The 13,535-nt window shown below is 31.2% G+C and overlaps 1 protein-coding gene across 6 annotated transcripts in view; it reads right to left on the bottom strand.

The window, feature by feature from the left end:
- Akap9 (A-kinase anchoring protein 9) overlaps window positions 1–13,535 on the bottom strand; it is a 127,332-nt gene that overhangs the window by 61,647 nt on the left and 52,150 nt on the right. For 4 of the 6 annotated variants that reach the window (XM_077795946.1, XM_077795948.1, XM_077795947.1 and 1 more), the window contains exons 11-18: window positions 11,460–11,559; window positions 10,224–10,316; window positions 9,111–9,467; window positions 7,041–7,265; window positions 5,848–5,988; window positions 5,273–5,376; window positions 4,753–4,869; window positions 2,667–2,872 (exon numbers count right to left, since the gene is read on the bottom strand). In XM_077795946.1, the coding sequence (XP_077652072.1) occupies window positions 2,667–2,872; window positions 4,753–4,869; window positions 5,273–5,376; window positions 5,848–5,988; window positions 7,041–7,265; window positions 9,111–9,467; window positions 10,224–10,316; window positions 11,460–11,559 (1,343 nt within the window). The remainder of the gene's footprint in view (window positions 1–2,666; window positions 2,873–4,752; window positions 4,870–5,272; window positions 5,377–5,847; window positions 5,989–7,040; window positions 7,266–9,110; window positions 9,468–10,223; window positions 10,317–11,459; window positions 11,560–13,535) is intronic. The other 2 variants (XM_077795949.1, XM_077795950.1) reach the window with 1 other exon arrangement.

The raw sequence follows: 13,535 nt of genomic DNA, 5'->3' as shown, positions 1-13,535 counted from the left end.
ATTTGGCCAAAGTTTCCTTTCAATTTCATAAACTAGTTTGCTTTTACGAGGAAGTGAATATTAGCACAATCATTTATTATTTTCAAGTGTTAACAAGTTCATACATGTTTAAAGCCTAAACAAGTTCAGGCTTGAAGGTGGAAACTACATCACAAGTGATACTTTAAAAAAAAAAACAACAAAAGTTGATTCACAATCAGATTAAGCCTTAATTTTTTTTGTTATGGTAAATAACACAAATCTTTCAAAGGTGCATTTTAGTTTTTACAGAAATGCTTCCATTAAGAATGTGAAGAAATGTCAAAAGAACTTCTTACATATGGGGCATATTGTCAATATTTAAAGCCAGTATTTTCATAAAATAAATGTTTTAAATCATAAACTATTAATTCAATATATCCTTAAAGATGCAAACTAGGTAAGTATACCTCAATGATACTTAATTTTATTAATAAAAGTAACATAGCCAGGTATGGTGGTACATGCCTATAATCCCAGCAACCTGGGCAGGAGAAGTATGGGAAGTTTAAGAGCAGCCTTGGCAACTTAAACCAGGCTCTACACAACTTAAGATAAAAAGGGCTGAGTTACAGATTAGTGGTTAAGTGTCTCTGGGTTCAATTCTTGGTACCAAATCAAACCAAAGAATGATTTGTAAATACAAAAATATAAGATTGAGTTAATTAAATGGACCAGCAGAATTATCTGTGCCACAATATTTTACACAATGTATTTCTTAACTTTGGATTGAATTTTTCTTCTAATGTTTTCTGAATCAACAGTTGATTTCAACAGTTAACATTTTTAATGATCAATAATAATAATCATAATCAATTCATTTATGTACAAAATGGTTGTAAGTAAAATATTAAGTATGATTTAATCTTCCCTTGAACAGTAATCTCAGTGTTTCCTTTACTAGACTATGAACTACTGTAAAACAGAGACGATACAGAAATTGCTGAATATGTGTTTATAGAATTGAACAGATAAAGTTGCTTATAATTAACAAACTGTTGCTAGATATGTTAAAATAGACACTATCTATGGATACAGATAGTGGATAGAGGATCTGCTTTCTCCAAGAAAATGAACATAAACATTATCTTCTGTGCTTGCTTGATCTCAATTATCAATTTGTCTTTATAACTCAGCATACTGCTGCTTAAGTAGTTGCTGTTGTTTGCTGAATATTCAGTAGCCATTTTAAGAAATATCTATGAGAAATGCTAACAAAAAGGCAAAAAATATTTTTGCAATGTACAGAACATTCCTTAGAGTGTCTTTTGAATATGGAAGTCAATCTAGTACAGTTCTTACCAACAGAACAGCAAAATTCCTCCCTAGATGATTAAGTGAAACCAATTAATTACCTTAAAAATTTTTTGGTAGTCACTTATTTATAAGTTTTAGGTATTTTCAAACATTACCTAATTCTTCTTAATACATCGAGATCCATATATAGACATAATAGTCCTTCATTGAGAACTTAACCAAAAGTAAGTTAATTTGAAAAATATATCTACCTAGTTTGAAAAGAGTAAATGTGGAATAAAGGATTTTAAAATTCAGGATTATTTCATCTTGCATTTTACTAAAAATGGCATTGAAAATTATTTTTGAACTCACCTGAAGTGTTTTTAATTCAAATTTATTTTAAATTCCAAATCAATCTTTTCTCTGTAGTCAAAATGTACTGATGGCTAACTAGTACTTAAGCAAACCTTCTGTAATTGGAATACTTTCTATTTTTCCCCATGAAGCTTAAAAACTAGAATGTTTCAAAAATTGTAAAGCTCTGGCATTTCAGAATATTTCCCTCTACCTGAGCAGAAGTGGTTGGATGTGAAATGATAGTGAACTATAGGCTTGACCTTCTAATTTAAGAATCCAGGGCCTATTTCTCTGGAAGCACCTGACTAACCTTTCCCCTCTTTGATTTCCTGATATCTTCTCCAGCAAGGAAAAAGGAACAGAAAAAACAAGACAGATTGGAGGTCAGCAATGTGATGGTAAAAATTTAAAATAAGAGTGTACAATCATAGATATAAAAAATTGTGTTCTATATGTGTAATATGAATAGTAAAATATTCTGCTGTCATATATAACAAATTAAAATTTAAAAAAATAAAATTAAAAAAGAAATTAAAAGAAGAGCCCAACCCACACAGCTACACGAAGATGACAGAATTAGGAAAAAAGCCATCTCATAACAGGACCTAATCATTATATCTACACACAAAAACTGTCAAACCACTTTTCCAAAAGGAAGAAAGGACCTAACAGAGGATAGTCTTTGGTTTCTTATAATCACATTCTTCTATCTATCTCAATGAAAACTGGTGCTGGATTCCTACAAGTTCTTTATTTTAAGCTTTCCTGATTTACAGGAACTTTTCCTTTATAAGTGGAGAAATGAAAGAGTCTTCTTGGTTTGTGTAGGCATACCAAGGTATATAATGGCAACTCTAAAACATTCACTTGCAAATGCTATACAATAACACATATAGTGCTTGGAACAGAGTGGCTTTGTGTTTAGAGGTGCATTTGTTGAAAAATACTTGAATATTCTCTCTCCTATATATTCTACACACAGAAAAAGTGCCTTGAACTCAGCAAGATCATTTGAAGATGATTATTTTACAAGCGTATGAAACTAGTATTACCTCTTATGTGTTCCTCTTGGATAGTTGACTTTACAGATGCCTCTGATTCTGACCTCCAAATAAGGCTGACTGATGACTGGCCTTTACTAGATCTATCTAAAATCCCAAGAACATGGCGGCCAATAGTTTCTTCAACAGCTATGGTAGTCTTTACAACTTCTAAGAGGATCTTCAGAAGTCTGTTATTAGTTTTCTGGAGGGTAAACCTATACAGATTAAAAAAAAACACATTTATTAAAATATTTAATCTCTTTATAAAACATTTAATCTTAAAATATTTATTTATTAAAATATTTAATCTTTTTATAGGATAAAGCCTTTGCTACTATCTCACCAAAAACACAATGCAAAATATGTGTTTGGTGAAAAATATCATATAGATTTGCTCTATTAAAATAACACAATAGCACCTACAATGAAGTGCTTCTTACTCTTAATTTATTTTTTAAAAAAGTGATTTGTTTAGAAAACAAATGTATAACATTTTAAAGGTGCATTTTATTGACCTGAAAGAAATCAAATAATTATATTTTTTAAGATAGTAATTAAATTGGAAGAAAAACTTGAGTTTCAAGAAGTGTGGTAATACCAATATCTACATAATTGCCTTGGTTATACTGTTCATGTTTATATACATATAAGGTTTATCTTTTTATGTGTCAGACAACAATATTTTAATATATAATTAAGAATCCAACTAGAAAAAAGTGGTAGTATTTGTATAATTTCTTGGTGATAAACTAGATGTTTAAATTACAAGAACTGGCAAAGACCTGCTTTTAAAAAGGCTTTCAGTGAAACTACTCAGTCAACACCACAGGAAATATCATAGGCTGTTATTATACCTGCTCCAAAGACAAAAATATCTCTAGTTACACACATTGCACTCAGCCAGTAGGAAAAAAACATATTTTCAACTAAGTAGAAATAATAGCTTGTCTTTTTAGAGATAAGAAATACATTAATCAGCCTTCAAAATATCTTAGCACTATGAACATGTTAATGCCTATATTTCTAGACTTTTTTCCTCCTCTGCTTCACTCAAAAATATATACATTTTAAAAACAAAAACTGATCATACTGGACAATGTGTTTTGTAAGCTTTCTTTTTAGCTTAACATGAACATTTTACCATGTGAAAAAATGTGCTTCCATAAATGGTGATTCAAAAGATTATATGGTTAATTTTATGAATAACTAAACAACTCACTCGACAGTTTAATTCAATAGGGATACTATGGTTATAATCTTTATTTTTAATACATGTAAGATACAATAAGAAACTTCATAGTAAGGTCCCCTGGGCTAAGAGACTTCTTTCTCAACCTCACATGTTGTTTGACACATTACCAACAATCTGGTTGAAAGGGTATCTGTTTCACAGGCACATGACAGACCTATTTTAAGATCAGGTAATAAATGGAGAAGTTTTCCTTTAGTATTTGTCAAGTGAAAGAGAGTTCTATTTTTGTATCTAGATCAAATTCTCTGCTTACATAATCAAGAATGTTTAAACATAAAACCCCAAATAATTTAGTTAGCGGGAAGTAAGGGTTTTAATTCCTTAACTTTTATTTATAGTTTTGTTCAAGTCCTAAATCCCAGGAGTTGGATAATGTGATTAAAACTGATATAATGGTAAAAAGAAATAAAGATGAGCAAGATGTTTATTTTATATTGGCATGGTAACTCTAATTTTCATACACTGTCTTTCTTGTTTGAGTTCCATACTGACTATGTTCCTACTGATGATCCAATGGGGAAGCCAAAATCTTAGGGGCCAAATTCCTCCATGCAAGCTGAGGAAGGAGGTTAGGAGGACATAAAAGGATTGACAGTCATAGAAATTGGAAAAGGAGGAAATTAAGTTAGTAGATATTAGTTCTAATTAAAATTTAAAAAATTATTTCCATTTGAACAAAATAAATTTTAGATACTGTGCTTAATATTAATGTGGGATAATTATAGTATAGTTTTGTACATTTTAATATTAACATCTACAAAATGAATGTAAGGAACGTTTTGTTAACATTGGGTCATTAATTTATTACTTTATAAAACTAGGATATGTATTAAAAGTTCTCACCTGTTATGCCACGAAAGCATGAAAGAAACTAAATGTTGAATATTTACATATGTAGTAATTTTTTTTCTCAACATAAACAAACCAGAGAATAGCTTACACTGAATCCAGGACCATACACTGAAGGAGGAAAAAAGGAATAAAGCTCACAGGTAGAACTGCTTTTTTGTTTTTTAGGTTACAAAACAGCATTAAGAAGAATAAAATTAATCAAGAAAGGTTTGATGTCAAAACAATTCTAAACATTTAAAGTCAAGTTTATGATCAAAAGCCAATTAAAATTTTTATTACATAAAAAGATTTAAAAATTTGTAATTTAATGTCTAAAATTTGATAATCTTTTATATATTACACATATATGGACATGTTTCATACACAGAAATATATGACACGTTTCATACACAAGATAGTATTTTTAAGAAAATACACATGTACAAGATAAAAATAAGGATGAATAAAGTTTATTACATTTGAACAACCATTTTAATTGACTTTGCACTGAAAAAATACACATTTTGTATACCTTTCACTGGACAGACTATCAGGAGGTACATCTTCAGGTCTTCTGTCCATTTCCTTTTCTTTCAACGTCTGTTCCTCAATTTCCCTTTGGTTTTCATTTTCATTCTGTTTAAGTTTGTGCAACGGCAGAGAGGACAAGACAGAAAGAAAACCTATCATCTTAGAAACAGCATATCATTCTTCTATACTGGTATGATGTGAAACAGAAAGTGCTTGAAATAATATTTAACTACAATTTATCAAGAGATCAGCATTATCAAAAAAAGGATAAAACATTCAAGTGTAGAGATGAAAAATGTTTGAATGGCTTCAAACTAATACACTCTATATAGTGTGACAATAAGGGTTGTCAGGTTGCTCCTTGGTAGAACAACAGTTTCTCCTACAGCAATGCCAGATTCAAATTATCTTGAACAGAAAGCAAGGCATTTTGACTCCACCTACCTTACATCTAAGTGATCACCAATATGTTAAGCTTAGTAACTATAAAAATACGTCTCCCACCAACAATAAAGACAAACAAATCCTACTGCATTGTTGATCTACTGTTCCTAAATGCACCAAAGTCAATACTACCTGTGTTTGCGTACTGCTGCTGCGCAGCTCACAACACAGCTTCTCTCTTCCAGCTAAAGACAGCTGCTTTAGTGCTTCCAACTCCTCTAAAAGCACCCTTTCTCTTTCTGAAACCAGGTTTTCGTTATTTAATGAGGATCTCTAAATAAGAAAAAAGGTCATGGAAGAATATTGATTGTGATAGAGGTAAAAAGCAGAAACATCAAGCAGATTTCTTTTAACCCCTTGGGACCAAGAGACCTTGGTTCTACCTTATGATTCATATTTCATTATTAGGGATTAAAAGCACATATGAAGTTCAATGCAAAATTTGCAACTTTAGAAAAAAAGTTATTTAAACTTAAATATTCAGGAATTTATATAGTTCAAGTAATATTTTCTCTGTCAATTTTTGCATTGAAATTTTAGAAGAATAAATTCACAAAATGCAATGAAGAAAAGCAAAACTGATTTTTCAAATGATATAGTTTATTCTCAAATATCAATTTTCCTATTATTTTATATTTAAAAAATACACGTTGTTTTAGTTTTCAAAATTAAATTCAATAAATTTGTTTTAATAAGAACTTTCATGTAAATATTTCTTGCTTTTCTGCAATAATTTTGTGAGTATATTTTATATAGCAGTTGACAAGAATATAGCTCCCAAATACCATGAAATATTTAAATTTAGAAAAGAATGTTATATAAATTTGAATTTCTCTAATCAACAAGAGATGTGTCCTTGGAGAGAGTTCTAGAAACAGATTACTTCAGAAGATTTCCATTCATGATTAAAAAGATGGATTAAAGATAGATAAAGATAAACCTTGGAGATGGTAATTGGTAGACTCACAGAACTATAAATGAACATGGAAAAAGTGAATGACAGCAACTGTATACTCAAGTACCTCAGTATAATATTTCCAAAATTCTCAAAGTGCTTTAGCTATGTATGGTCAATAGAATTTTAAAATTTATATTGTAGTCACATTTCCAGTGCCTGAAAGGCAGTTAAATAAAATGATAATGCACATTATACCAGTTGAGTTAGGTGTGCCTAACAAGGTCTAAAGTTGATCCCAGGAACTTCCTGATGTTAAGTATTTGTAATTTATTTGTAGCTAGGAAAAATAATTTTGACTTAAAAAAAAAGCCACATAAAAAATACCATTATTTCAATTGAGGAGAAAAGAGACTCTAAAGTTCCATACCTGGGCTAACTGTCTATTAAGTCTCTTAATCTCTTCTTGTAGCTGCTCCTGTTCCTCCCGCTGTCGCTCCATGTGTCTCATGTGTGCCTGCCTCAACAGTTCTGTGGCCTGTTGATGTTCTTCATACTGTCGTACAAGTTCTTGCCTCATATCTTCCAACTGTTCTTCGTTTGACATCATTTGTCTAGAAGCATCCATGCTTGATGCCAATATCTTACCATGAATCTTGGATAGGAAAAAACACAAGCAAAAAACTCAATCATAACATATTTTGTGGCAATTAGTCAGCATTGATATTTTAACTGAATATGAAAACAATTCTATTAACAACATAAAGCATCTGAGTTTTAGTTTTATTATTAAACAAAAGCATAAATCACTTTTTTAAAAAATTATTTTTTAGTTGTAGATGAACATAATACCTTTATTCATTTATTTTTGTGGTGCTGAGGATCGAACCTAGTGCCTCACCCATGCAAGGCAAGCGCTCTACCACTGAGCCACAATCCCAGCCCATAAATCACTTTTTTTAAAAAAGTATTTTTCTTACTTATAATTCCAAAACAACATGAAGTTAATTTATTACCACCATATATGTTATTTTCCAAAAGAAAACAGCTACTTACCAGATAGTTTAGCTAAAATCTAATTCTAACAGAGAAAAACAAAATACTCAAGATTCTTTATCCACCCCTTCCAACCCCCACCCCGTCCACTTTTTTTTCCGCCCATACTAGAGATTGATCCCAGGGCCTCTCACACATGCTGGGCAAGTGCTCTACCACCAAGCTACATCTCCAGCCCATTCTCTTAATGAAGTTATAACTCCTTTATATTTCTTGATATTTTATAATGGGGAAATAATATAAACAACAACAAAATATATATATATATATATATAAAATATATTATATATATTATATATAAAGTTTATAGGGCCAGGGTTGTGCCTCAGTGGTAGAGCACTTGCCTAGCATGCATGAGGCACTGGGTTCAATCCCGGGAACCACGTAAAAATAAACACATAAAATAAAGGTATTATGTCCATATACAACTAGAAAAATATTTTTAAAAATTAAGTTCACAAAATATAAGGAATTTTGCCTATTTAATTTTTATTCATTGGTCATCACAGTATTATAGAAAACTGCTTATTCAGAGAAAAATTATAATAAATTTTATTTGGAAATAAATGCTTTACATTTATGAGTTTCTCACACTCATGACAAGTCAATAGGTTCTATGAATACTTCAATCCCTTAAGATACTAATTAAAATCATTCTGCCTTGAACAGCTACAGCTAAATTAGTTTTCATAAACATTTCACAAGTTTTGCATTACATAAAAAGCTGACAGTTTTATTTGAATACTACTCTGAACAAGATATATCGATTGTGAAAAATAAATTTGAAATTCAGATAATTTTAAAAGAAGTAGAATTTATTGTTTTCTTTTATAAAAAATAATATTTATTTATTTATTTTTTAGTTTTTGGCAGACACAACATCTTTGTTTGTATGTGGTGCTGAGGATCGAACCCGGGCCGCATGCATGCCAGGCGAGCGCGCTACCGCTTGAGCCACATCCCCAGCCCCGAATTTATTGTCTTCTGATAAAGGCTGCAATTAGTTGGGGTAACAGATCCTCAACTAACAAGAAAAAAGAATTAGTATATAGATAATAAGATACTTTGAATTGTCTTCTTGAATTTGTAGCAATTTCCTTTTATTTTCTTACATTTAATTGAGCAAATCTTTTGGCCACAGGTATTACCTAGTTATAATTAATCTTCAATTAATTTAAATAAAATTAACACAGGTATAATTTACAATGAGAACTTAACATGTACTATGTCCATAAGACAACCAAGAATACTATGACCTGACTTATTTTATACTTCACACCAATATTGTTTCACTTAATCAAATACCTTATAATTAATAAAACACATTAAAGTCAAGACTGGACTTCATACTTTCATTCTCTATTAATAAGCATTATTGCTACTGTTTTAAACTGAAGATATTTTTATAAGTTTTTCTTTTTTATATTCAAAGAAGCATACTTACAGATTCGCTAACTATAAATGTTTTGTCTTTGGAGAACATTTCTTCTGAAATAGTTAGTTGGTGGACCTCTGATTCTACTATATCATCAAGATGATCACTGTTTGGTAACAGAACTTCTCCATCTTCTCCTAACTCTTTACTAAGTGGCTTAAATTCTTCTTTAAATTTCATGTCCAATGCATCAGAGGTCTGAAGATCAATTTGATCCTGAGATAATTTCATTTCATTAAAATAATGTTTTTCATTTTGCTGACAGAAAGTAAGTGCTTGTTTTGATGACATAGTATTTTCTTTTCCCTTTGATAGTCTAGATAGTTCAGTTTGTTGAGCAAATGCAACGCTCATTGACACAATGACCTAAAGAAATCAATCAAACAAACAAAAAAGGATTAGATTTATAAATACCAGCTGGATTTAAAAAGTGGGTCATTACTCAAAAGTATATGAATTAGAAAAAAGCCTGGCCTCATAGTTTTAAAAACAAAAATAAATCCTCTGATAAAGTGATACAGAGATAGGCTATTTTTCAATAAATTTAACATCAAAGTGTTTTACTGCCTGCCTTTTAAAATAAAACAAGCAAAACTTTTCTAACTATAACATCAATAAATGCTCAGTACAAAAATAAAAAAAACTAAAAGTCTTTATATTTCTTCCTTCCAAGAAAATTCACTTGGCCATGAGTGATAATGTTCCGTAACAATCCTCCATCAGTATCTGTAGTTATTATCTAACATTACAATAATTTATCAGGGTAATACAATCACTTTTTCTCTTCATAACTTTTCCCTCATTTTTAGAATGCCAAACTCCTTCACAAGGTAACTATTTACAATGTAACACAAATATAAAAACTTGTAGCATTCTGAAAAACTGTAATTACTATTCTATATCAAGAAAAAAATGTTCTTCTCAATGAAAAGCACCGCAAAACATTCTATGAAGCAGCAATTATAGTTGATGCTGTTACACAACTGTTTGATGGACTATATATGAAACTTACAAATAAAAACAAAGTACATACCATCAATAAAATCTATGCTTTTTTTGATAGTTCAAAGATAAAGAAAATCTATAAACCAAGAAAATCTTCCAGATAAACTATAAACTTACCTTAGCTATTTCTTCTTCTAATCTTTCTTGGTATTGTTTTTCCAACAATTTAACCATATTTGTTTCTTGTTTCATTCCACATTCATTAGAAAACTAAATTAAAGGGTGAAATATGATAATTTACACTGATTTTATACCATTAATTTTAAGGATGTACTCAATATTCCAAAAATATCACTATTTTTGGACACTTTCAAATAAAAATAAATTTCAGTTATCTTTTAACTAAAAATATTAATCTAATAATCCTACGAAATAATTACACTTATTATAAACTTAAAGATGCAAAGAGAGAAATATATTTACATATCTGTAATTATTAGCATAAATTCTAGGGTGGGTTAAGGATACTTAAATATAATTAATAAGACATATGTATAAATGTATATTTATTTTAAGTAAAATGTTAACAAGTGGCTATGTTTGATAATGAAATTATGAGCAAATTTTCTTCTTGGTATTTATTAAAAGAACACAATTTCCCACATACAAATTATTTTTATCAATTAAAAAAATAAATCTTTTAGAAATGTAGATATACTGTCAACATGAAAGTATTTGTTTATTTACCAATTATTTGAATTTCATCCAACAGACATTTAATAAGGGATGAGTGTGGCTCATATCTCTTCTTAATATCCAGAATGAGAAAGGGCAATAGGCAGTGATTTTAATTTTTACTAGAATTTAGAATTATTGAGTGAAGATGAAGATGCAGTTGGGGGTTTGAAAAAAGTTTTGAATAATACAATGTTGAGGAGAGGCAGAGAGTGGTTCAGTGGCAAGCACGGTAAAAAAAAGCGTTTTTCTATCATTACTTCTGTTGGAAGACAGCCTGATCCATTATTCCAGCCCTAGCACCTTGGATTTTAGGGAATCCTATACACCATTCTGAAGATACCCTCTGCTTCCATAAGGGGAAGAAAAGACTATGTTGGCCATGGTACTGAAGCTGATTTGTTACACAGTTCATAAAGAAATGTTACAAAGAAAAAATTTAAACTGTAACAAGGGAGGAAAATTCCCAAATTTAACTTTCTCTGTGTTTTTCCTATGCTATGAAAATATTTCTATAGACATTCTGGATCTTTTATATAAGGTATTATCTTCATGCTTTATGCTTAATCTTAGCCAAATATTTACCACATAATTACAAAACTGAAGACATAAAATTGATAGTAAGAAAAAGTATCAGTGTACATAACTGTTTAAAAATGAAGATTAAAAATAACATACCTCTATTGAATGATCAATATTCTTTTTTAGACAACTTCCAGGATGTACTACTGATTTCTGTACATCAGATTCTTTAATTACCACTGAATCAACAGAGAAACTAAATATAAATGAAAAAGTATAAAAAAATTAGTGTTGTGTGTTTTATCCAAAGTTTCTACCATGCATAACGTGTACTGAGGCAGTGGGGAGACAAAAATGATAGTTCCTCCAGGGTTACAAGTATTGTAACTTAAAACATTTTTGACTAAGTTTTCCATTTAAAAGTAACAATGAATATTATGTCATTTAATGAATTTCAGAATAAATGTATGATAAAAAATTTATTATGTAAAAAAACATTTTTAATAAGTCTTTTAAAAATAACATCTTAGATATGCTTATATAGCAACAGTGTACATAATATAACATACTATATATACTGATACTACACACTACTTATATACCCCTAAGATATATGACACATATTATTCATATTACATGGATATCTAAATTACACAGACACAAAACATATAATAATATAGAATAGATTATATTGGATTAAATATATTAAAAGAGCCAGGTACAGTGGTGCGTGCTTGCAACTCCAGAAATTTGGGAGGTTGAGGCAGGATGATCAAAAATTCAGGACGAACATTAGCAATTTAGTGAGACTCTCTTTCAAAATAAAAAAAAAAAAAAAGGTTGGAAATGCAGGAAGATGGCTGAATAAAGTATTTGCTTCCCTGATCTGTGGAGTGAACCAAGAAAAGCAGAAAGGCCACTTTTCACACTTTTCAACAAGATGGGTGAATGGTTCAGAACTAGGAAGGACTTAACTGGATACTCAAAACAGATCATGGACTCAAGAGATCTTGTATAATAAAATAAGGGGGAAAGATCCCCAACTCCACAGCTGTAAAATAGGTGGAAGTACAAACCAGAATAATCCCTATGTGAATGTAGTAAAGCAATAAAGGAACTAAAGGAACCCCCATTCCTAGGAAAACGGAGGTGTTTTGCGGTATGGAGAGCTTAAGAGCTCAGAGATACTGCTCAAAAAACAAAAAACAAATAAACAAACAAAAAATCCTGTGCACAGATGCTGCACAGCATCTGTGTACAGGAGGGAAGCCACCAGCTTTCTTGGCGGCATGCATGGAGGATAGCAGAAAGAACCATTGTGAAGCAGTGGCTGGGGGGCCTGCAGCTAGGTGAGTCAATTATTGGCAGACCAAAGTCTGGCCCCAAAAATGTGCAAGGCAAACCCATGCTGTGTGATAAAGAGTGTTCCAAAGTGACCAGGAGAAAATCAGGCAAGGAGGGACATTTACACAGGAGAATACTGATCAAGGAAACCCACCTGGCTTTCCCCTCCCCATCCAATCAGCTGCTTGCAGTACTGGCTGGAAGAGAAGTGCCTGACTGTGAATTTGAAAGGACAGGCAAAGGAGAGATCAAGTTTGGAGACCAAATGACGATCAGGGTTCATGGGGTCTGCAGGCAAAGTAGTGGGCTAAGAACAGATTCCTACATCACATGTGTAGAACCTAAAGGAGGTTCCCGAGGTGCGGTCTTCCAATGTGGACAGACAACTGCTGAGCCTTGGAGGTGTGATGACTTAAAATCTTCAGACCAGTAGGCACGCAGTGAAGAGATTGGAACGTACCTAAGCCTACACCTTGGCTCTAGTAGTTCCACTTCCAGGACTAACCCTCTCACCTTAGCAACCCTGACTACCCTGAGGGTAGAGCTAGCATCAAACTCCAGACAACATACCTAACTGCTCAGAAGAGAAGCTGAGAAACTTTTGAACTGCAATGGAAAAAAGTGTTCAATTTTTCATCCAGATTCCTTTTTTTTCTTCTCTCACATGTCTACCATTTTTGAAACCAAGTATTTTTCATGGATCAGTTTATTGAGGACTGGGATATCTGAATACTACATTACAGTTTTGTTGTTTATTATTTTCTTTTAAAAAAATTTTTACTATATATATATTTTTTCCCTCTCATTTATCTGTTTCCTTGGATTCTCTTTCTCACTTTTCTCTTGCTAACACCCAACCTCTATTAAGTCCTCCCTTCATTCTTCCTA

This window comes from Urocitellus parryii, chromosome 3 (assembly GCF_045843805.1).
Source record: "Urocitellus parryii isolate mUroPar1 chromosome 3, mUroPar1.hap1, whole genome shotgun sequence".
Lineage (NCBI taxonomy): Eukaryota > Metazoa > Chordata > Mammalia > Rodentia > Sciuridae > Urocitellus > Urocitellus parryii.
Note: the sequence above shows the minus strand (reverse complement) of the source record. Positions and strands in the feature narration are given on the sequence as shown.